Raw genomic sequence first — 26,047 nt, 5'->3', positions numbered from 1 at the left:
TGCTGCGTGCAGGTTTTCTCTCTAGTTGCGGAGAGCAGGGACTACTCTTCGTTGCGGTGGGTGGGCTTCTCATTGCAGTGGCTTCTCTTGTTGCAGAGCACGGGCTCTAGGCGCATGGGCTTCAGTAGTCGTGGCATCCGGGCTCAGTTGTTGTGGCTCGTGGACTGTAGAGCACAGGCTCAGAAGTTGTGGTGCATGGGCTTAGTTGCTCCATGGCATGTGGGATCTTCCCGGCCAGGGATCGAACCCATGTCCCCTGCATTAGCAGGTGGATTCTTAACCACTGTGCCACCAGGGAAGTCCAGTGTCATTTTTAAAAGAATCTTTTGTTATGGTAATACTAAATAAAATATCCCTATTCATGCAACTCAGTGTTTGCTCACAAATATTAGGAGATAAACTAATTAGGACTGTTTTAGACCCTCTGGGTCCCTAAGCACCATATCATATAAAAACATACCCATGTACAGCTATATATATATATATATCTCGAGATGAGTTGCAGTTGATATGGTTTTGTTTTTTGGTTTTTGGTTTTTTTCGCGGTACGCGGGCCTCTCACTGCTGTGGCCCCTCCTGTTGCGGAGCACAGGCTCCGGACGCGCAGGCTCAGCGGCCATGGCTCACGGGCCTAGCCGCTCCATGGCATGTGGCATCTTCCCGGACCGGGGCACGAACCCGTGTCCCCTGCATCGGCAGGCGGACTCTCAACCACTGCGCCACCAGGGAAGCCCGATATGTTATTTTTTAACAGAAAATATTAATTAAATATACAGTAATATCTATTAGTGTTTTGGAGTCCATCCATTTTCCCCACAGGGCTAAAGATTTTGCTAGGTTTCTAAAAGTTTGCAGGTCCTTAGGCTCTGTTGTCCTAGTGCTTAATGGCTGTGTCCTGGTATTTAATTTGAAAAGCCAGTTGCCTCAGTCCTGTAATTTTAAGAGCCGTTTATTCTGTATTCTCTTCTTTCTTAAATGGTTTAATAAATTTTCAGATATTTAGTTAACACTCTGCAGGAACAGAAGTATTCCTAACCCTAGTCCTAGAAAATAGTCACAATAGTAAATAGGTCAAGTCTGTATTGTTTAGGGAACAAGGAGATTTTTGTTGTCTGTTTTAAAGGAGTGCTCCTTGTGAGAGTAGGGCTCTGGATACAGGTGAATAAACTGTGACACGGGACTGCTTCCTTTTTCCTACGGGGATGTTGCTGTCAACTGCGTAACAATGAAGGCATTTTGTGTAAGGATTTGAGGCTCCAATAAGTTTTTCAAAGATACACACACTATATATATATATTTTTTCATCAGGGAGAGTCTCTCTGGGTACTTCAAAAGAAGATAATGATGCTTGAAAAAAGTCGTTTGAATAGCTCTTAGGAAGCTGCCGGAATCCTGCTTAGAGATCCTTATCACAGTAGCTCTACTATTACCTAAGAAAAATATGACCCTCACTCCTGTTTCAATCAACATAATTACTGGGTCATTACAGAGTTCAGCGTTGTTTCAAAGGCAGGCTGCCCTCAGTTAATGAGAATCCAAGCTGCACATTTGGCAGCTTGGGCCACCGTTTTCGTCACCGATCTCCACTTTGTCGCTTCGTCCGTCAGAACCGCCCTCAGGACAAAGGGCGGTTGGTGGAGGTGGGAGGGGCTGGGGCAAGGGCTACGGTAAGAGGAGGATATTTGCGTGGCCTGTTTACAGGTTACTCGGTTTCAGTGTCAAGGCAGTTTATTTGCACATCTCTGGCGAACCTCCGGTCTGAGGTCACACAGACGCCTGGGTGGCTCACAGGAGCCAGCAATGAAGCTTCCCTTGGGCCGGGACTCAGGAATTTCACCAGCAGGGACCAACCAAGGGGCCCAGGGACCCCGGCTTCACTCCAAGTCCTGTGCCAGAGGGTTGGCGGCGACGCTCCGGGCGACGCCTCCGCTGCCGGCCAATGAGGAGCAGGGACCGCGTAGGGGCCTGCGCTCATTGGGTCGCGGTGGTTCCGCCCCGAGGTGAAGCAAAGCTCCCGGCCCGCTAATAGAGTCTCAGCTACAGTCCGGCTTTTGTGCGCTCGCCGCTGGTCACCCTGCTGGGCATACCTTTCCCTCTCTTTCGCCTAATTCTTCGGTGTCTTTTTCAAGCCCCGACTCACCAGTTTCACAGTTTTATCTTCCTTGCCCTTTAACTCTCACCTTCCTTCGCAGATCAGCATGCAGGAAAAAGACGCCTCCCCACACGGTTTCCTGCCTAGGTTCCAACATTTCGCTACGCAGGCCATCCATGTGGGCCAGGAACCAGAGCAATGGACTTCCCACGCTGTAGTGCCTCCCATCTCACTGTCCACCACGTTCAAGCAAGGGGCTCCTGGCCGGCACTTGGTGAGCTGGGTCTGTCTGGGGCGGTCCAGTGTTGGGCGGTAAAAGAGAGATGGCTTATAAATTAAGAAGGCACGCAAGTAATTTGTGAGGTTTAATTTGTGTATATCAGGAATGATGTTTGCTACACCTGTAAACCTCCTTGTAATAAAGCTTTGTATTGAATGGTTCAATGATCATATTTCTTTTGATAAGCATTTCTTTTGATAAGCAGGACTGGAAGGAACAGTTTGTCCAACATGCCCTATAGATTTGGACTGATATTCATGTGATTTTGGCAAATTTGCAGTTCAAAACTGAGTGTCATAACTTCCTTAAGTTACCTTTAGCAACAAAAATTGTAAAGATATAGTAAGGAGTCAACTAAGAAAAAAATTAAGAGTCTCATAACTCACCTGGAATCAAGATTATTCCCAGTAGCTATTAACTCCCAATATTATTCCAGTAGTTATTAATAGCCATTGAGCCAGATTCATAGTTACATTCTATCATGTGTATTACATATATTGCCTCAGATAATCCTTACAGCAATTCTAGTATGAACTAGGTTCTTATTTCCCTCATGAAAAACCTGAGGTTTGGGGATAAGTATCAATGCAAAGGCCACATGGCTAGTAAGCAGTAGAGCCGGGATTCCAATGCAGTGCTGCTCTGGAACCCCACCCACTCTTGGGCATTAGTCTATCCTGTGCTATACTACAGTAATGCTAGCAATAATCTAACCCATTGCATCATTGTGGTTTAGTAATTAAGAGCTTAAATCATGTAGTCAGAGGACCTAGGTTTGAATTCTGACACCACCTCTTTTTAGCCAGTTGGTCTTGAGCAAGTTACTTGACTTACCTTAAGCCTCAGGTTGATCCTGTATAAATGGGTTAATAATAGTACCTACCACATAAGTTGTTGATATGTATGTTAAGCTGCATTGTACATTATAACTGCTCAGTAGTTTGCTATTTCATGGTGTTCATATTTGCACTTTTTCTGTTTGATCTGGACAACAACCAGGTTAGAGAGCAAGACAGGTGTTATGTACTTTTTATAGAAAAGGAACCTACCCAGAGTCATAGATGAGATAGGCCTCTGTGTTCATTACATAGCTTTTCCTTTTTTGATAGCATACGTGATGGATCTTGGAGTATTTAAAAGTTGCTGAGGTCCAGAAGAAATTACAGTTGACCCTTGAACAACAGGGGTTTGAACTGTGCAGGTCCACTTATATGTTGATTTTTTTCAATAGTAAATACTACAGTGCTGAATAATCTGCAATTGGTTGAATCTGGGGACATAAACCACAGATATGGAGGAATCTCGGATATGGAGGGCTGACTATAAGTTGTACATGGATTTTCCACTGAGCAGGGGGTCGGTGCCCTAACCCAGGAGTTGTTCAAGTGTCAACTGTAATTGAATACACTTTGTAGATCCAAAACCTTGATTATACTTCAAACACCTCTTTAGTGTGTTATGTTATATAAGTTGAGGAAAATTCTTTTAGACGTGGCCCTTTGTTTTGTGAAGTAGAGTTCTAAGGGCATTTCTACAACTGGTTTAGGATACTTCTAGCTACTATATTTTGTAATCAAATTGTGTACACAACCTGTCTTCCAAGTTTCTTCCTCGTGTAGGGCTTTGTGAATGTGTAGCTGCCCAAGCTTTAGCATTTAGTGCAAAAGTTAATAATTTAGCTGTGATATTAACAATTAAATGTTTTCAGAGAGGCAGCAGGGGTGGTAAAATCCACAAACTCCTCTTAATATCTTTAAAATGTCAGTTAAGAGCACTAAAGAGAATTTGAGGAGCTGAATGAGAAGCATCTAATTCTCCACTTCCATCTGGAAAGTCATTGAATGAATGAGCGTGAGAATTGGCACTGAAATATGCTTCTCCCCCCACCCCCCTCCCCAACCACAAAGTTAAATCTCTGCAGTGAATATTTAGGGAGACATGGACTACCTTTCCATGGCAATAGCCACATGAATCTAAACTTTTTTTTCTGTCTGGAGTACAGCTGCAGGTCACATCAAGGAGGTGATGGTGGCCAGTAATGAGGATATCCTGGAGCCCTATAAAATGTCTACTCAGTTTGTCAAAAACAAGGAGACAAAAAAGGCAACAAAACTTAAATATCTATATCTATAGCCACATCTATATCTATCTCTAATACTGGGAGCTCCTGAATCAGAAACAGGTGTAAAGAGTGGTTGTGTTTTGTTATGTGCCATGTGGGGCAGGAGGAGAAAAGTATGTATAGGATTTTTAGTGAGTGTTTAAGTCCTGGCTTTGAATTCTGGCACTGACATTCCCTGTAACATTTGGCTTTACTTTCTTTAGAGCAGATTGTGAGGATTAAATAAAATGACTGGATACAGACAGAGACTGACAAATACTGTATGATATCACTTATATGTGGAATCTAAGAAATAAAAGTAACTAGTGAATATAACAACAACAACAAAAAAACAGACTCACGGATACAGAGAACAAACTAGTGGTTACTAGTGGGGAGAGGGAAGGGGGGAGGGAGGTTAAGGTAGGGGATTAAGAGGTACAAACTACTATATGAAATAAATAAGCTACAAGAATATATAGTACGGCACAGGGAATATAGCCAATATTTTATAATGACTACAAATGGAATATAACCTCTAAAAATTGTGAATCATTATGCTGTACACATGAAACTTATGTAATATTGTACATCAACTATACCTCAATAAAACTAAATAAATCAAATAAAATGACTGGATGAATTCAGGTAGTATAGTGTCATACATGTAAAAGGAATATAATGCAAAATTTAAAAAGGGGTTGTATAGAGCTGTTTTGCCGAGAATTACTCTCTTTTTTGAGTTGCTTTTGTAGAGCTAAGATCTGAACTTCGAGCATTTGTAAGATCTGTTCATAGCTTCCTGTTGGATGCTAAACAGAGCTCACAACACTTATTTTTTAGGAAATGAAGTGCAGGTTAGAAATAGGTTTACTCTGTTGGTTCAGGTGGTTCCTGTTTCCTAATATCCCTAGATTAATGGGTAGAGGTGACTGTAACATAAAAACCACCATTTATCTAGTGGTTAGCACATGCCAGGCATCATGCAGAGAACTTATCTCATTTTATCTTCACATCAATTTTATGAAGTAGATATCTGTATTTTATTCCCATTTTAAAGGTATGGAGATTGACTCTGGGAAATATTAAGTAATTAACCTATTGGCATGTAGCTCGTAAGTGGCAGACACAGAATTCTAACCCAGTTTGGCTGACTTCAGGGTCTCTCCATACCACTACGGCCACAACAGTGATGCTTCTGTCTAATGGCAAGACATGTAATAGATAAATAACAGAAAGGCATGGCAGGATGGACCTGTAGTTGAGGAAATGTCTATGATAAGACCCTGATAATAAATTTAAATCTCTTAGGATGAACTCTAACTTCTTTCCTTCAGGGTTTTGAGTACAGCCGTTCTGGAAATCCCACCAGGAATTGCTTGGAAAAAGCAGTGGCAGCACTGGATGGGGCTAAGTACAGTAAGTGATTTTCATTTCAAAGTTTGTAAAATCTAGAATCCATTCTTATTTGTATAGAAAAAATTACAGAGGTACAGAATGTAGAACTGGAAAGAAATAAGGATTAGCTAGTTCAAAACTCTTATTTTTTTATGACATTGAATTATTTGCTTGAGGTCCCACAGCTGACTTCATATGTATATGTGTAATTATAAGGTGAAAATAAATATGAAGAGAGGCAAAATGGCAGAATTTGCCACTTAGAATTCATGTAAACGTACTCTTCGTCTGAAGCTGTCAGTATAAATAGATACAAATTAACTAAGTTTTATAATACCACCTATGAGAATATAAGCTTTCTTATACTCTGGTTCATTCACCTGCTATTTTGTGCCTGAGAGTAGCACCAAGGAACATTTGCAATAGCCAGGTACCCTTGATACTGTGCTTTGGGAGATTAGGGATTAACTCCTCAAAACTTGAATTTCTTCCGTGAAGGGAGTGGACGGCTGTTAAATCATCTTTGTACTTTTTATACAAATGATACTAAATGAGGGCAGAATCGTGAATTTAAAAAAGGAGAGTCTTAGGAGTTTTCTCATAGCAAGAGTGTAGGAATCAGAAATGTTCATATGAGCTTTGGTGTTTGTTTGGGATTGGGGGAGTTTCTTTTGTTTTGGATGAGAGGGGGAGTTTTTTAAACACTAAATTTCTTAAATTTAGTAATGTGTGGGGAATATTATTTCCCACAGAAATTATAAAGGCTGAGGGTTCATATGCCAGACACTTTTTTCAGGTGGGCTTCAGAAAACACGGTTGTATGACAGACTCTAGGTCATACAGAGTGAAGTAAGTCAGAAAGAGAGAGACAAATACCGTATGCTAACACATATATATGGAATTTAAGAAAAAAAAATGTCATGAAGAACCTAGGGGTAAGACAGGAATAAAGACACAGACCTACTAGAGAATGGACTTGAGGATATGGGGAGGGGGAAGGGTAAGCTGTGACAAAGCGAGAGAGAGGCATGGACATATATACACTACCAAACGTAAGGTAGATAGCTAGTGGGAAGCAGCCGCATAGCAGAGGGAGATCAGCTTGGTGCTATGTGACCGCCTGGAGGGGTGGGATAGGGAGGGTGGGAGGGAGGGAGACGCAAGCGGGAAGAGATATGGGAATATATGTATATATATATAACTGATTCATTTTGTTGTGAAGTTGAAACTAACATACCATTGTAAAGCAATTATACTCCAATAAAGATGTTAAAATGAAAAATAAAAAAAAGAAAACACGGTTGTTTTGAATGGGATTTAAATGTTAGCTTTCTGTATGAATTCATTGTTGGACCACAGATCTGCTTAGTAGAGAACTGCAATGTCAACCTCAACTTTTCTGAAAAAACTTTGCAAAAATTACATTTTCCAAGTTAATTGGATATCCCATCTACTGGTCACAAGTGATTTTTATCATCAAGGTGATACACTGATATTTTATCAGGATATTTTTCTTTACAGTGTTTAATGTGTACAATGCCAGTTATTTTTTTATTATTCATTTTCACTATTTTTGTTCAATATGAGATTCAGGATCACATGTGTTTAAAGAGAATCCACATTAAAAAATTTAAAAAAATAAAATTTATTAAATTTATCAGGTCTGATTGTGAGTTTTGTTAAAATATTTTCTCAACTGCATATCCATATAGTTAATGGATGAATCATATCTTAGCTCTATTCCTCAAGTTTGAAATTTCTTTAGAGTTTGATACTTTTAAAGTGTAATTTAATTGGCAATTGGTCTTTTGTCTCCGAATTTTGTAAAGGATTATTTCTTTGAAGCTTTTCAGAGAAATGTTATAACCAGAGCAGAATTAAGTATTTTTATTTTAAAGATATTTTATTTTTGAAATAGAAAGGGGGATTTTATAATGGTATTAATCAGGGGATTTCTGGTGACTCAGTAGTGACGGTTGTCTTTCAGTCAGCAGAGAGAGGGATATAAAGTAATGCAACTAAATACTGTAGGTGTTTTTAACCTATAGTTCTGACATTTTGGTTTACTCTAACTTGGTTTTTACCTTAGGTTTGGCCTTTGCTTCAGGTTTAGCAGCCACTGTGACTGTTACCCATCTCTTAAAAGCAGGAGACCAAATTATTTGTATGGATGATGTGTATGGAGGTAGGTGACCTCTCTCATTCATGTTGTTTCAGCTGATATTTGAAAGACAATAAAATGGGTCCTGAATTATATTAACAGTGCTACCAGGATTATTGACTATTGATTATCTTTTAAAAATATGATGAACAACTCTATGCTTGTTCACACTTGATAAAGGAGGAGCATAAACACTTAGGGTCTATGCTCCAGAACTTGCTTATAAGAGAGATTGTTTAATAATAATTTTATTTAAGCAGCTGGAATGAGCTTATCCCAGATATATTCTACTCTAGAGAAGATAGTGTTTAAAGAGGGAGTGTTCTAGTGTAATTAAGAATTTTTACCTCCAGTGAAGATGGTCTATAACCCAAGTCATTCTCAAAGGGCTTAACTCTACCCAACCCTTAACCACCCCATCCCCTGCGTTTCTTTTTTAGGGAAGCTTCTGAAAAGCTGTTGAAAGCTATAGACCTCTTTCCAAAAAATGTACTTAAGACTATACCCAACGTTTATCATTTTAATTTTAAAATGATAAGGCTCCTCTCCAAGGACCCTTACCCCTTGAAACCTATCCATGGATACAAATTTAAGAACTTTCATTCCAAATTGTTTAAATGCTAGTTATATAAAGTGGTAAGTGGGAAGGTAAGGAAGACAAGTTGCCCTTACCTTTAAGTAAGACTGATTTTTGTGTTCAAAACAACAGCAAAAAATTTTGTAAGTATATTATACATATATACCAAATGCTTCCAAATAATTAAAATGTGATTTATGGAATATTATTATCATTTTATCTATCTCCTATTTGAACAAAAAGTTAAATCTGTAAGTTCTTTGAAGGAAGAGACTTACTCTTAGTAATCATTTTATCCCTCTCAGAAATTTGCAAAATGCTTTATATTTTATCATAGTACCCTATGATAGTCTGATGAATTGAAATTATAGGAAAATCAAAATTTTCCTTACTATTATAATGTATTATAAAAACCTTTTGGTAAACATAGGTACAAAATCTTGAAAATTGCTGTTGATTTTTTAACAATTCTTTACATTCTTTTTCTATCTTATATTACCTAGGATCAGTCTACCAAAAGTCCAGTATATCTTTTTTTAAAAAATAAATATTTATTTATTTATTGGCTGCATTGGGTCTTCGTTGCTGCCTGTGGGCTTTCTCTAGTTGAGGAGAGCAGGGACTATTCTCTGTTGCTGTGCGCGGGCTTCTCACTGCCGTGGCTTCTTGTTGCAGAACACGGGCTCTAGGTGCACAGGCTTCAGTAGTTGAACCACGCAGGCTCTAGAGCACAGGCTCAGTAGTTGCGGCGCATGGGCTTACTTTCTCCACAGCATGTGGGATCTTCCCAGACCAGGAATCAAACCCTTGTCCCCTGCATTGGCAGGCAGATTCTTAACCACTGCACCACCAGGGAAGTCCCTCCAGTATATCTTTTTTTTTTTTTTTTTTGCGGTACGCAGGCCTCTCACTGTTGAGGCCTTTCCCATTGCGGAGCACAGGCTCCAGACACGCAGGCCCAGCAGCCATGGCTCACGGACCCAGCTGCTCTGCGGCATGTGGTATCCTCCCAGACTGGGGCATGAACCCGTGTCCCCTGCATCAGCAGGCAGACTCTCAACCACTGCACCACCAGGGAAATCCCTCCAGTATATCTTTGATGATAATTTTTTTTTTCTTTTTTGGTTCACTATCAATAACAGCAAATTTTTCTTTAAATTTGCATATATATACATCAAATCCAGAACCGTATTTTTAAAAGAAGCCATTCTAAGTTGAATGATTTATCTTCTTTCACTGTAAAACTCTAGTAGTTTGATTTACATTGTCTCATTTGTCTACTAAAGCTTTCAGAACCACATAACAAAAAGATTGAGAAAGAACAAAGGATAAAAACAAATTCTTTTCTCTTACCAAAGTATAATCAGTTTGAAATTTTATTTTGAATATTTCATTGGCATTGATTCATTTATTTTATTTTTTTAAATTTTATTTATTTATTTATTTAGTGGCGCTGGGTCTTAGTTGTGGCATGTGGGATCTAGTTCTTTGACCAGTGATCGAACCTGGGCCCCCTGTATTAGGAGCCTGGGGTCTTAACCACTGGACCAGCAGGGAAGTCCCAGTTCATTTATTTTAGATTTGAGTAGTAGGAAGGAATTGTTTTAAAAAGATATTGATATTTCAGGAAGCATGCCACTTCATGTTTGAAGAGTAGAGATTGTGTATTTTAAGAAACATTTTCTGCTTCACACAACTTGGTGTGGGTATCAAGTGTATTTTATTTGACTCTGATTTTTAGTTTAAAATTTAAGCCTTATATTCTTTAGTATACGAGAAGGTCAAACTATTCAAACAAAGTAGAATTGCTTTTAGTTGTTTCTTTATTGGTGATTGACACTTCCTTATATTTTTTAAGTGTTTATACTTTTAAGGAATTAATATTTCCTAATACAGTTTTCTTTTCATTTTATCTGATTCTCTTCTGCCTCAGGTACAAACAGGTACTTCAGGCAGGTGGCAACTGAATTTGGATTAAAGATTTCTTTTGTTGATTGTTCAAAAACCAAATTGTTAGAGGCAGCTATTACTCCAGAAACCAAGGTAACTCAGTTTTCAGTTTGTTTGTTTTCCTTGTGATGTTTTGTTTTCATCATTTCTGTTTGCTTGAGGAAATAATTTAAATCTGAATAACAAATTTTACTGGAAGCCATTGGAAACCATCAAGATTAGGATAGGTCTGACTTCTGTGTAGTATAGCATAATGGTTAGGTGCGTGCATTCTGTAGTGGGATTCAAATTCTAATTCTGTATCATGGTTGGTGTATTATCATGGGCAAATTATTTAACCAAAGTCTCATTTTTTTCATTTGCAAAATGGGGACAATTGTACCTGCCTTATTGAAAGGTGATTGTGTGAACTAAATGAGATAAGGCGTATGAAATGCTTATTACAGTACCCAATACATGATGACTGTTAAAAAATTTGTTAGCAAAAGCAGACAATTCTTAACTGCATTACCAAGCTAGTATTGGTAACAAAAGTCACCACAGAGTTTGGGTTACAGAAAAGGAAGCTTGTAAGGAAGCCCCCAAACCCTAAGCATAGTTTTAAGGGTTCTAAGGGATACTTCAGCAAAATGATAGAAACAGAGAATGAGCCACAAGCAGTCTTTAGCTTCCATCCTGGGAAGCTTGTATGCCACCGGAAGGTGTTTTGTGCTGGAATGAATGGCATATGTGATATTCTTTCTTGGGACTTCATTGAAATTCTGCATGGGGAAAAGAAGGACCAGTGCCTTTTATAAGTATCAGCCTTTTCCAGCTTTTTGCTAATGATTAAAAGGTTTGAATTGTACTCAAGATTATGTTGCAGTGAATGCTAAAAAATGAAAAACTTTTCTCACACAAGTTACTTTGAAGATTAACACCAGGGTGAGCTTTGAGTGATTAAGGCTTGTTTTTAAAGGAACTTGTTTTTTTTTGTTGTTGTTGTTTTTTGTTTGTTTTCTTGCTTGGGAGAAAAGATTCTTATTAAAATAGCTGGTCTGAGTCTTTCTAAGGGAGGAAAGCATATTGTGTGTATATTAATTCTTGTCAATAGAACTTTATATAGTGCCTCTTTACCAACTTGAATTAATAATTTTTCCCCCTGAAATGTCTGCCTCATCATTTGAAGTAGATTTTTTAAGTCTACATAAAATCTACTTTGTATTTATTTACTTATTTTTATTTTAATTAATTTTTATTATGAATGAGAATAATAAATTCTTACCCAGAAATAAATTTTTATATGTTCTTAAATAATTCTGTTCTTGTAGAATATGCATTATTTTAACTACCATGTCTTTTCTACAGTAAAACTCTAGAGTAGGAAGAGAGTTAAACCAGACCACTTGTCCATTTACATAGAAAAAAGAACCATTAATCCTTTTAAAAAGAAAGCTGTAGATAATGTCAATCAATACAGTGGCAGCTTGTTTAACAAACAGAATTCTTTTCTTTGGTCTTTTCTATAACTATCAAACATCCATGATGTGCCTGGATTGTGCTTGGTTTTTGAATAGACAGATAAATATGATACTGTCTCTTAAGTGAGCTGTGGCCAGGTTTTCTGTTGTGTGTGTCACTTTTCTTCCTCACTCTAAAACCCATTCTCTTCTTCAAGTTCTGGGGACTTATTTTGTAGGTTCTAGTGCATCTGGCGTTAAGTTACTATTCAGGATATTTTTGGCGTCATAGAGATAGTTCTCTTTACTGAAAATTCCAGAATGTAAACTTAGACAACCTATGTTATTTATCTTTGAGAACAAAATTCCCAGACATTGAACTATCTCTTTGGAATTCATCCTCTTTTTAATGGAAAATAATTACAATAATTAACTTGAATGCTTTTCTGCTTATATGTACACTATCTCATTTGATCCTTACAACAACTGTATAAGGTAAATATTATCAATCCTATTGTATAGATAAAAAATTGGAAGAACGTAGAGGGTTAGTTACTTACCTATGATGACTTCTTAGAAATTCATGGGGCTGGGATTCAGATTCAAACCTTTAAACTTCATCATCTATGGTCTTCCAATGTAGCCTCTCAGATGGTTACAGTATATGAGATAGATGTTTGGCAGTGTGTTTTTACAAACTATTGTCATTTACTGAATTGTTTTAGCTTGTTTGGATTGAAACTCCCACAAACCCTATCTTGAAGATGATTGACATTGAAGCCTGTGCACATACCGTCCATAAACATGGAGACATTATTTTGGTCGTGGATAACACTTTTATGTCGGCATATTTCCAGGTAAATGATTAGTAGACTACACAGGTACCTGTAACTAGGAGAGGAAGGACTTGTTTACATTAAATTACATGAAATCTGCTTATAATTATTGATTAGACAAAGAATTAAAATTGGATCTTTCCTACCATTAGTTAATATCTTTTCAACACTACGTTAATATGTTGTGTGGGACTTTGTGTGTTTTAAATGTTGTCTTAATTAAAGCTTTTAAGTTCTCTGTGTAAACTCTCTGAAGACCTGGCCGTATTATATGATTGTATATGTCAGTGCCTTACACATAGTAGGGGTTTCAATGTTTATGTTTTGGTTCCAGGTCAGTTATATTATTTTATATATATTTAAACCTGGCTAACTTTTCAAATAAAAGGAAGAGAAAAGCTATACTCAATGACATCTCAGTGTACATCACACATTATTTCTCCATTTGTCTTCCCTCTTTCTAGTTTGTCTTCCCTCAGTGCTTCAAAGACCATGCCCTGCCCTCTATATCTTTACCTTATTTGTATCATGAATTTCTACTCCATGTTTCACCTTGTATCTGTAAGTACAGCTCCTTTACAGTGCTCCTTTTAGACTATCTCTTTTCCTGCCTGTCCTCTACATACATCTCTTCCCTACTCAAACCCTCCCATTCATCCACAATTCCTTTCTTTCTTTTCTTGTACATTTTTCCAGATTCTTCTTTTCTGCTTTGCTCCTTTTGGTAGATCATCTTGGGATCTCTCTATAATTGACTGGTTGTCTGCCTTTTCCCCACACGTTCTCCTTTTCTTTCCTCTGAGTAACCTAACGCTGTTTCCTTTCTTTATTAGGAGTTACCATCTCCCTGCTATTTCCTTTTTGTCTGTATCCTGTGGTCATTCTTATTACACATCCTGTAGTTCACCTTTATTCTGCAGAGCTCCTGAAACCCGAGCTCATTTTCTCCAACTCTTCAATTAGGCAGATGTTTACAAGCTCAATTGTTTATATTCCCTGCTTCTGTTCTGGGTCCCTGAAGTTGGCTGACTCCCTAGGAGTCTGCACAAAGCTGTTCTTCACCTTACTCCATTTTATTTGGAAGGCACTACCATGTTTTACCTTCCTTTCCTGAAACACATTTCCTGGCTACAATGTGTTCAGATGGCTTCATGTGTCATCTACCTTTGGCTCATGATATAGCTTCAGCTGATTCTTTTTTTTTTTTTTTGGTACACGGGCCTCTCACTGTTGTGGCCTCTCCTGTCGCGGAGCACAGGCTCCAGACGCGCAGGCTCAGCGGCCATGGCTCACGGGCCCAGCCGCTCCATGGCATGTGGGATCTTCCTGGACCGGGGCACGAACCCGTGTCCCCTGCATCAGCAGGCGGACTCTCAACCACTGCGCCACCAGGGAAGCCCCAGCTGATTCTTATATCAAGTAAGGCAGTCTGTTTCCAAGTGAAAATCTCCTGGCATCATCTATTTGTCCCAGGTGATTTTCACTCTTGGAGTCTTTATCCCAACTCCTTACCCCATCTACCACTTACAGTAGGGCAGTTATTATAGCATAGGATTGCTCTAGCTGAGTCATCATGAGACCTGTATATTCCCAAAGAGATCGCATGAATCATTTTAGCTGGGCCTGCCCAGGTTACTCATCAGGCCTGGCCCTTTTTCTCCTATTGTTGTCACTAAAATAGGTCCAGTTTTTCCACCTTTCTGAAGCCCACATCACATTCCTCATGCCAGGGACTGCAATTTGCTTCATTTCAGTCTGGATTCATTCCAGTTGAATTAATCAGAATCACAGTGTCCCTAGGCAACCACAAACCAAATGTGGAACCACATTTGGTTCCACAAAGCAAATCTTCTGAAAAGGTCCTCTCATTATTTTACACTCATGAAAAGTGGGTATGTTCTGTCTTTCCTGTCTTTTGTCTTCTTGATCTTTTATAAGTCTCACAAAAAGCAAAATGGACATACAAGCATAAAGTTTCCACGTAGAACCTCTGAATTCCGGTAGTCTGAGTCCTATCTCTACCATTTTTTAAATCTGAGTGATCTATTTTATTTTTCTTAGTCCCTTTTCCCCATCTGTACAATTAGTCATAAACATACTGATTTTATTGAGTTAGGTAAAGTATTTTGAACAATGCTTCACTGGGTTATGTAAAGTGCTTCACTGGGTTATGTAAAGTAACTCATGATTCTTGGAGCATAATGGCATCAACAGTTGTTAGTTATTGGTTTTTATTTTTCCTTTTGACCATAGAGTTTACAGAATGTTAGCACTGGAAGAGACCTCACACAACATCTAGTTTGACTCATCACTTTAGAGATGAGCAAACACATATGTAGAGAGTGCTTTGAGGAATACCACACTTAAAATGTCCTATTTTTGAAACCCTAAATGAAAAGTCCCATAGCCCCCAGCTAGGGAGGTTAAACACACACACACACACACACACACACACACATGCGCGCGCGCGTACGCACACACACGCACACACACACTTTATTTTAAAGGAAATTTAAATGGAAAGATGTTGATATTACATTATTTAGTGAATAAGTTGATTATTAGTTTAATTTTCACCGTAAACAAAGACATCTAAGACTAAAGAATTACTTTGCAGGAAAGTTCAGTGAGGGAAAACAATCTAAACAAATTTCCTTATAAGTGATTTTACACTTGACAAAACTAGTATAATAAAAGAGTAATTAAGAGTCAAGATCATGGCAAATCAATAAATAACCACAGCATACATTGTAAGGTTTTAATGATTAAAAACCTAAGCAAATCACTTTTATACTTACTTGACAGAACAATTGCTAAATGTTTGTGTCAACTATTCCGTGTTTACTGAGTCATAAAATGCCAACATCTCTGCTAAAGGTAATAAATTTAGGGGCTAGTTAGCAACTGCTCTAAAGAAACAAGTTCAGAAGACCTGTTGACCTGAGTTTATCTGCTATTTCCAGAAAATTTGTGCCTTTGGATTTAATACTGGTTCTAATACTTTGTATTTTTATTTGGTGTGAGGGAGGAAAGGGAAAGATAATACCAGAGTTCCTGGAAATTTTAAGATATGCGTATTTTTAAAAGTTAGAATAGGAATGGAATTTACAATAATAAATAGGCAGACAATGAAGCATATTTTCAAGTGATTTCCCATTTGGAATAAAAACCTTTTATTCTTTTCAGCGGCCTTTGGCTCTGGGAGCTGATATTTGTATGTATTCAGCAACAAAATATATGAATGGTAAGACAGTCTTCACTTAGAATGTTCTTTTCCATCAATAGATGAAAGTAGCATAAGACTTTATCCTTTTATCCCTTTACTTCTATTATTCAGGTTTTCTCTGTGACTCATGTAGAAAGTAAGAAAATACTTTGATTAAATATAGGACTTCATTTATAGCAGACAAAACTATGCTCATGATTTAACAGCAGAGGATTAAAATTTACTATAAATGTCATATTTTTATCCTGCTGATAGCTTAAAAAGAAACATTTAATTTTTACATGATTTTAATTTTATTGTTTAAGGTATAACTTTTGCTAAAGTTTATTTAAACTGATTCTATAGGGATTTTTCCCAGAGTTTTTTCAAGTGAAAGTCACATTTTAGAAATTATAAGCTGAGGAATAAACATATGTTGTTTTTAATTTAAAGTTTTTTGTTTTTGTTTTGTTTTTTTTAGGCCACAGTGATGTTGTGATGGGCTTAGTGTCACTTAATTCTGAGAGGCTTCATGATAGGCTCCGATTCTTACAAAATTGTAAGTATTAAAAAACCCAAATTTCCCCTTATGCTCTCAAAGTGACTACATTTGATATTTGTATTTCCACTAAGTGCTGTGAAGTGATAGCATTCCACTAATTTAGGAAGAAATGAGAAATAGTGGGAAAAATTCTGATTTTTTAGAGGAAAGAAAAATTGGGTTATAAAAATACAGTTATAACATAATAGGGCTTTACAACATGACCAAGAGATACGGTTTGTTATTTTTCAAAGCCATGTTAATTTTGATCATAATTTGGTAAAGCTCAAGTAAATTTTTGTTTTTTTCTGTCCCACCGAGCATCACGTAGGATCTTAGTTCCCCGACCAGGGATCAAACCCGTGCCCCTTGCATTGGAAGCGTGGAGTCTTAACCACTGGACCACCAAGGAAGTCCCTCAAGTGAATTTTTAGTTTTATGACTTAATGGATTCTTTTGTCTTTTTTTTTAAACATTTGGAATGATGGCTTTCTTATACTATACCTTTTATATCTGAAATGATGATAACTTTTAAATGGCACTTAACATATAAACTTATATTTTTCAACAGGTGTCTAAACGTCTGTTTTCTGTTTAGATTGTTTTCTTATCTCAGGTATGGAGAAGGGTTTATTGAAAGAGACTTGATTTAACCACTGTGATTTGACAGAAAGATAAGATACAAACATAATTAGGAATAAAAATCCCCTTCCAGGGAATACATGTTGGGTAGCAAAAGGGGGGACTGAGGAAGGAAACCAAAATTTATTGCTTGATAAATTCCTTTCATTTACAAAAAAAAAAAAAAAAAAAAAAAGGATTGAGGCACGTATCCTGGAGGCATGGGAAATCACAGGCTGCTTTAGACAAAAGCTAAATAGAATATTGGTAGAACACTCAGAAATAATAGGAGCTGAACTGCTATTTTCTCTGTGTATTATAATACTCTGTCAAAGAAATACAAGATTAAACTATGTCCTTTCATTAAAATCATAGAAAAGACTTGATGCTCATATTTGAAAAGTTCATATCATTGTATTTGTACTTAATTTTCAGGATAATTCATTTTCCCTCTCATTTTTTTAAAAATAAATTTATTTATTTATTTTTGGCTGCGTTGGCTCTTAGTTGCTGTGCGTGGGCTTTCTCTATTTGCGGTGAGCAGGGGCTACTCTTTGTAGCAGTGCATGGACTTCTAATTGCAGTGGCTTCTCTTGTTGCAGAGCACGGGTTCTAGGCACGTGGGCTTCAGTAGTTGTGGAACTCCGGCTCAGTAGTTGTGGCTCACGGGCTTAGTTGCTCCACAGCATGTGGGATCTTCCCAGACCAGGGCTCGAACCCGTGTCCTCTGCATTGGCAGGTGGATTCTTAACCACTGTGCCACCAGGGAAGCCCTCCCCTCTCATTTTAAAGCCCATTTCACTAAGCATGTTTTATGCTTCATTCTCATGTTTCTAATTTGATATATTAATTTTTCCCACTAAAACTCAAACATTGGGCTTTGTAGCTAACTTCTCAGAGTCACTATAATGAAAAAGAGCAGTGAGAGGATTTTCTGGGTGCCTCCTCACCTTCAGACTAATCCAGGACATGTTCATTTTGCAGCTCTTGGAGCAGTTCCATCTCCTATTGACTGTTACCTCTGCAATCGAGGTCTGAAGACTCTACAAATCCGCATGGAGAAGCATTTCGAAAATGGAATGGCAGTTGCTCAGTTTTTGGAGTCGAATCCTTGGGTAGAAAAGGTTATTTATCCCGGTATGTTAATCTGCTTTCTAAGCACATATGCTTACACTAGGATTTTAAGTGTTAGCCTATGCATCCTGTTTATGTAACATTTGTTTGTAAGTTAGGTGCTTTCATGTATTTTTATGTTGTTCACTTATTGAGCTTTTTGTGTGTCTGTGTGTCAGGCTTTTTTGGTGGGTCTGATGGTAAAGAAGATGGACATGATCTCTGGCCTAGAGTTGTCTATAGTCTAGTGGTTGCTTGGATGTTAAAAAATTAATCTTACATATTTGATGTTCCTGTCTTTGGCTTGAAGGTTTGTGTATACCTGTTCCAGGATTGCAACCTTGTACTTTCCAGTAATTTGCTGGTAATCTTATCAGTCTGATATTCCGCATTAGCTCTAACTTTTATCTCATATAGATTGAGACTTGATACTTGGTACCAAAACTCCCCCGAAATTCTATTACATTTTTTTGGAATTTCTTCACCTTTACAACATCTAGAAATGCTCATGTGAGTTAGCAGACTTACATGTTACTCTTTGGATTTATTTTACCAGACTTTTTAATTGTGGTGTGGTTGTCTTAAGTAAATAGTTCTTTTAAACCCTTTTGAGGTGTGCATCCATGTAGTCTTGGGTGTAAAGGAGAATTAGGCTTGATCCCTGCCCTTAAGGAATTTAGATAAGGCAAGGCAGAAATACATATGAGATTAAATGCCCTAATATGTACACTAGGTATAGAGCTGTTGACTGGTGTGCATTTTGAATGGAGGAAGGGAGAAAAGTTTTGGGCTGTGCCCTGAGGAGTGGGTAGCATTTGTTAAAAGGTCATGGACAAGACATTTCAGATTTTTTCCATAAGTGTTTATTAAAGCCAACCATGGGCCAGGCCTTGCACTCGGAACTAGGATCCAATTATTAATAAAAGAAATAGCTTTCTCCTCATGGAGTTAGTCTGGTGGATAAGACAGACATTAAGCAAAAAAATTACAGAGGATATAATTAACAGAGGGAAGGGGGCAGTCAGTGGAGAGAATGTTCCAGGTTAAAGGGACAGCATATGCAAAAGTCCCAAGATGAAAAAGAGTGTGATGCCACTGGTGTAAAGAAAGCTGGCATGGCTAGAGCAAGGAGAGACCAGAAAAGATAGGTCAAAATGAAGCTAGAGAGATAGACAGGGACCAGAACAAGAGGTCAGATGTCAACATGGCATAAAGCTCATTATTAGGCTTATTTGCAGTTGACTTAAGCAAATGGTGATTTTGTTGTTGTTCTGAAATTACATGTTTGACTCTAAAATAAGACATTCATTATACCTTATGACTACAGGACTGCCCTCTCATCCTCAGCATGAGCTGGCAAAGCGTCAGTGCACAGGTTGCCCAGGGATGATCACCTTTTATATCAAGGGCTCCCTTCAACATGCTGAGACTTTCCTCAAGAACCTAAAGGTAAACTTTCAAACTAGTTTTTTAAACTGTAGACGTTAAGACCTTCTTATAACATTATTATAGTCATTATTTCTCACTTCCGCCTGACTCATATTAATGTTGTTGTACCTGGAGTTCACACCCACAAGCCTCTTTGTCATGAAATGCTTTGGGTTGGAAAATCACTTGAAACAAGAGTGATGCAGTAGCAGATATATGAATCTGCTTACTTAACTTATTTAACTCTGCACACTGCCGTCCATTTGAGAGAGACAGAATGTTCTAATCCATTGGTTTTTAAATTTAAAGTGAACCGTCTTTTCAAATGAAGTATTATGTGAAACCGCAGTAGTGTGTGGTCACTGCAATGCCAAAAGACTGTTCTGAAATCCAGCCTAGGAATGGCTTTCTAATCCCTGCACCACCCAGGTTGCATCTGCCTGGAGTGATGGAAGGGAGGCCTTTGCCTAATGTTCACAGAGACAGGAGGCTCTCAGGGGCCCTGGGAGAGAGGCCTGTGTAACTCCATACTTTGGGCTTACTTTGAGCTCATGCAGTAATGTATTTAAGACTGAGTTTTAAATACTACAGATCTAAAGAAAAGGATGCTTCTGGATTAGTCAAAGTTCTATTGGTTCTAAAATTTGTCCACTTCTAAAATCAGAAATATAGTAGTGCACATTTGATTTAACACAGTTGTGAGAAGAATTTTTAAAATGTTGTGAAATTCTATGACACTTATAACACTAAATACAAGAACCAAGTTTTTTTCCCTTCTTCCCTAGGAAGGGGTTAAATAGATGTATTAATTTAGTGAGTGATACATATTAATAAGTTTGTATAACTTGATAGACATTTAGAGATTTTTATTTAAAGGGTAACCACAGAGCTAGGTCTCAAGTGTAATAATTCTGAGGTTTTAGAGCTCATGTTATTGTGCTGGGTCTTAGTTGCAGCTCAAGGGCTCCTTAGTTGTGCCTCATTGGCTCCTTAGTTGCGGCACGTGGGCTCCTTTTATTAGTTGTGGCAGGCGGGCTCCTTCCTTGTGGCTCAAGGGCTCCTTAGTTGATCTTTGTCTGCTCCTTAGTTGCAGCATGTGGGCTCCTTAGTTGCGGCTCACCGTCTCCTTAGTTGTGGCACATGAACTCTTAGTTGTGGCATGCATGTGGGATCTAGTTCCCTGGCCAGGGATTGAACCTGGGCCCCCTGCATTGGGAGCGTGGAGTCTTAACCACTGTGCCACCAGGGAATTACCGATCAACTTAATGTTTTAAAAGTTAACACATAATATGTCTAATTGGGGCTTCCCTGGTGGCGCAGTGGTTAAGAATCTGCCTGCCAATGCAGGGGACACAGGTTCAAGCCGTAGGCTGGGAAGATACCACATGCCGCGGAGCAACTAAGGCCGTGCGCCACAACTACTAAGCCTGTGCTCTAGAGCCCGCGAGCCACAACTACTGAAGCCCATGTGTCTAGAGCCCGTGCTCCACAGAAAGAGAAGCCACCACAATGAGAAGCCTGTGCACTGCAATGAAGAGTAGCCCCCGCTCGCCGCAGCTAGAGAAAGCCCGGGCGCAGCAACAAACACCCAATGCAGCCAAAATAAGTAAAATAAATAAATTAATTAATTTAAAAAAAAGTCTGGTGAAATCATTGTTATGGATTTTATTCTGATTTTTTCTCGAAGTTTTTATCCAATTTGTAGTTTATTCATAATCGCACCATTTTCCATCCCCCGTCCCGAGGCCATTTTATCAACAACATTTATTTTTAGATTTTAGTATTTTTATTTTAGTAGAAGATCTATATTAATATTTTCTTTGCCACAGCTATTTACGCTGGCTGAGAGCTTAGGAGGATATGAAAGTCTTGCTGAGCTTCCGTAAGTATTTCTGTTTTTCTCAGTATTTTAACTTTGATTTCAGCTGTAATGATTGTTTGGAAAAGGAGTAGGATAAAATCGGGGATCATTCAAGATATTTAGCAATAAGAGCAGCATGGCACTATCTAGTTGGAATGGACTCTAACTCCATAGAATGGAGACCCTGATAAAAATCTAATGGGGGCTACTAAACAGTAAGCTGCGTCCTCCCAAATTTTGCTTTTTTCCTATTTGCCTGAAGGAGATTCCAGCAGTAATTCTCTGACCTCCGAACCAGGGCCACTTGTTCTACTCCACTCTGCTCTGGAAGGGAGGTTGGAGACTTTGTACCAGAAGGGCTGATTTTAAGACTCCAGGGGAAATTGAAAATGTGTTTCTGATAAAAAAAAAAACCCTCCATACTCTTATTTATCAGAGGAGAGCCCAGCTAGTTACCATCAAGTCTGTTTGTTTTCTGTTTTCTGTGGGGTAAATGGCTCTGTGTCATCTGTGACATAAACCCAAAATTCAACTGTATTCCTGACCCTTCATTAACTGACCCAACCAATTCATCTAATTTTATCAAAGCACCAGAGGATAATAGAACACAAAACAGCCTAAGATCAGGGAGTCCAACAGCTTATATTACAGACAAGGAAACAACGGTTCAGAAAGTTTTGCTGATGAATCAAATGTCACACAGGAATATGTTAGCAACTTTACTCTTGAGGCTTTGTGTCAGAAACTGTGAGCGGAGAGTTTAAAGCAGCCTTGATCTGGATTTGAGAACATCAACCAGTTAACCTTTGTGCTTCAATCTTTTCATCCATAAAATAGTATTAATAATTAAAATTATGATTATTATTTAATGATTATCTGTCCCAGCAAGCATTCCTGAGCTACATCCTGTTTTTCTTTTTACGTTTCTATGACCATATATTATAATTATTACAGGGATAAATCAATATCATTACCTATTAATTTTCAACTGTATTAAATGCATGGTATGTTTCTATGTTTTAATTTTCATGAACATTTCTTTTTTTTTTTTTTTTTTTTGGCCGTACGCGGGCCTCCCACCGCTGTGGCCTCTCCCGCTGCGGAGCACAGGCTCCAGACGCGCAGGCTCCGCGGCATGTGGGATCTTCCCGGACCGGGGCATGAACCCGCGTCCCCTGCATCGGCAGGCGGACTCTCAACCACTGCGCCACCAGGGAAGCCCTTCATGAACATTTCTGAAATAACTATGTGCAGAGGAATGTCTAAAATTTAGGCACATTTCCTGCCCTGGTTTAGTAGTTTATAGTTCATGCGGAGAGTCAGGCAATTTCATAATCTTTAAAAAAAAAAAATGAAGCCCAAATAATGATTCAAATAATTAAGATAAGCCATAGAGGTTTTTGTTAGTCTTTCAGGAAAATGCTTGCTAATAAGTCTGGATGCACAAGAGGGCACACTCAGCATATGAAATTGGTTTATTTTTCGTAGTAATGCAATGTACTTTAAGGCTCTCTTAAAAGTAGACCTCGCTTGATTTATTTAGGGATGTGGTTTAAAGTTGCTTGGCCCTCAGGAGCTCCAGCTAAGCGCTAACCCCAGTGCCAGTGGAAGCATAAATTTAGGTCAGAGCTTGTCTGTTTTATCACCCTCATTCTGTGTCTCCCAACAACGCTGCAACCAGTGCAGCATTGCAGTCAGCGGGGAGGAAGCTGAGCCAACATGTACTGGGTTGGTCTCCCAGCCTAACAACGTGTGTTAACTTGGTGACCTTAGAAAACTTACTTATCCACTCTCAATTTCAGTTTTCTCGATTGTAAAATGTGGATAACAGTGTACTGAGATAAGGAAATTGACTGAGGACAGGTAACTTTTACAAGCCCAACACAGCCAGTATATGGAGGGGCTGAGAATCATACCCAAGTCTATTGGTCCCAGAAGCCTAAGTTCTTATTTCTACACATTCACTCTGTTTTAAGGAATTAAGAGCCTAAAAAGGCAGAACATTTTAAGGAGGATGTTTGCATGTAAAACTTCATTAGAGTGATCAAAGAAGATATTCATTAATTTGGACACAACTCAGATTTTCTTTCCATGGGCCTGAAGTGGATAGGAGAAAGTGATTCCTTCTGCTGGTGGTGGAAGGGGATGGTGGAATGTTGGGGGCAGTGTACGTCTAAGCGCTCCCTAAGACTATATAAGCCTCCCCTCCGTGATGCCTCAGCCCGCAGAGATTCTCCCTCCTCTGAACTCCGGCAGTTCTTATTGTCCATACTTCTTTGGTATTTGCTGTAGACTGTTCTGTTTTGTGAATTGTCATAGTCTTTAGCTCCTGCTTTGTTACTAAAGAAAATATCTCATTCTTCTTGGTTTCCCAATTCTTACTATAGAGCCTGAACCATAGTAGGTGCTCTACCCTTACCCATGCTGACGATGACGATGAGTTGCTACGTGATCTTGAACATCCTCTGAGGCCTCTGTGTCATGAGTTATGTGTTGGAATTAATTCCTAATGCTTAGTGATTGCTACCAGTGATCGTAGGTTGTCTTTCCCTGATCTGCCTCAGAAGGTCCAGTTCTGGATTGATCCTTTGATCCAGATGGAATTAATTCTGACCAGCTCTTGATCCAAGAGGCCTCTTATAAGTGCAGCTGGTTGGTCATGGGGTGTATGACTTCTGGCCAAGGCCTCATTCAGGTTGGTGTTAAAATCCACACACTGGAGGCTATGTCTTCCCCTCCTGCATGGGGGTGTTTGACTGGCACCTTCAGTGTCCGATTAAGTATACCTTACTGATGGTATGAAAACAATAAAAGATCTTTGTGTTCATTTAAAATCATGACTAGAAATGATAATTTGCACAATTCCTTAATTTTTTGCCTGCGAAACATTGTAGGTGTATGAAGCATTTGATATTTAGAGTAGAAAAATTTTGAAAATAGTTGCAATTTATGAGATAGAAACATGCATCCCCTGCTACAATATAGTGATCAAAATTTTGCTCATTCTTTCTTTCAGGGCAATCATGACCCATGCTTCAGTGCCTAAGAGCGACAGAGAAGTCCTTGGAATTAGTGACACACTGATTCGACTCTCTGTGGGCTTAGAGGATAAACAAGACCTACTGGATGATCTAGATCAAGCTTTGAAGGCAGCAGTAAGTTTTATTTTTTTGTGTGTGTGTGTGTGTGTGTGCGCGCGCATGCACACACGCTTAATCTTGGGAGCGGCGGGTCACTATGTTTATAGAGTGGCCTCACTATGTGTATAGAGTGGACTGTAAACGTTTTCTCTTTTCTTATTACAATATACAGGGTGTATAAATGTATAGGGAAATCAATCGAAATGCAGATTTAAAAGAATGTAGTCTTCAGAAAAGAATTCTTGGAGGAGGTGAAGTCTTTGCCTGAAGGTTTAATAACGTATTTTTCTTGTGCACTGTTAATACAGCACTCTCCAAATGCAAGTCACAACTAGCATTCCAGAACTGCTATTAGAGGTTGCTTCCTGCAAAAAGATCAAAACTTCTGAATAATTGAATGGACCATTAATGAGCCTTTGCAGAGTTTTCAAGTGAAAATTTTAAGGGACTTTATTACCTTTCACAACTGTAATCTTCCTGGTATCATTCCTGTTAAAAAGTTTCCTCTTTCCCGTATTGTAATTGACAAGTCAATTCTGTTAAGATCTTTTTGTTAATTTGGATATACATTTGCCTCTGAAGGAGGTGAGATTTGTGCTGCTATTGGGGATTGTGTTCTTTTTTTCAAGCTTAAGATTTATATTGATCATGTTTACAATATAATGGCATTTCATTTTTCATGTTTTCTGAGGAATTTAAATTATTAAATGAATGTTCTTAAATCAAGGGTGATTTTGTATATTGTTGAAAATTGCACTCAAAGCAATGGTTTACACTTAATTACCATAAGCCAAAAATCAAATATCTGAAAAGTCTGTGAAATTTTACTGATTTAAGGTTGTACTTACTATTTTTTTAAAAAATAAATCTAATTATCAAATGTATCCCATTGTGATATTTCTGTACTCTGTGGCATTAAATTGTATTCCTGGGCCCTTTTAATTCCCAACTCTTAGAGGTCTCAGCCACTTAATTTTTATAAATTCAATTGTGTAATTATCATGCTCAAATCTTAGTGTTTGCACATTAGTTATAAAATCTGTACGGGGCAGGTCAAAAGCCACTTTTATAGAGAAATATTACTTCTTATATTTTCATCTGAAATAGTAAATTTGTTGAGGCTAAAGGAAGAAATACTTTCATAGCTAGAAGCATAATCAGCAAGTTATTGTCACTATGTCGTAAGTCAAAATAATTGGATTTTTTTAAATTGTTTGTACTAAAGGCTTTCAGTCACATTTGCTATCACCATTTGTTTCAGTTTTAAAAAATCCTATCATTGGGACTTCCCTGGTGGTCCAGTG

The 26,047-nt window shown here is 38.3% G+C and overlaps 1 protein-coding gene across 6 annotated transcripts; it reads left to right on the top strand.

Moving 5' to 3' along the window:
* Nucleotides 1-1,749: 1,749 nt before the first annotated feature.
* CTH (cystathionine gamma-lyase) lies at nt 1,750-25,627 on the top strand. Of its 6 annotated transcripts, XM_033407471.2 has the most exons (13): nt 1,759-2,366; nt 4,375-4,475; nt 5,811-5,892; nt 7,961-8,056; nt 10,543-10,652; nt 12,724-12,855; nt 16,021-16,078; nt 16,521-16,598; nt 18,186-18,338; nt 19,642-19,763; nt 21,572-21,624; nt 24,620-24,758; nt 25,052-25,627. In XM_033407471.2, exons 1-13 carry the CDS (start codon nt 2,291-2,293, stop codon nt 25,076-25,078), a joined length of 1,227 nt encoding a protein of 408 aa, XP_033263362.1. In that variant the 5' UTR covers nt 1,759-2,290; the 3' UTR covers nt 25,079-25,627. The 6 variants fall into 6 exon arrangements, with proteins under 6 accessions (XP_049559278.1, XP_049559271.1, XP_004280785.1 ...); XM_049703321.1 differs by lacking the exons at nt 24,620-24,758; nt 25,052-25,627 and adding an exon at nt 23,991-24,613 and having other exon boundaries at nt 1,750-2,366; XM_049703314.1 differs by lacking the exon at nt 12,724-12,855 and having other exon boundaries at nt 1,752-2,366.
* The last annotated feature ends 420 nt before the right edge of the window (nt 25,628-26,047 follow it).

Source organism: Orcinus orca, chromosome 1, assembly GCF_937001465.1.
Source record: "Orcinus orca chromosome 1, mOrcOrc1.1, whole genome shotgun sequence".
NCBI classification, from domain to species: Eukaryota; Metazoa; Chordata; class Mammalia; order Artiodactyla; family Delphinidae; genus Orcinus; species Orcinus orca.
This window is presented reverse-complemented; position numbering and strand designations above follow the sequence as displayed.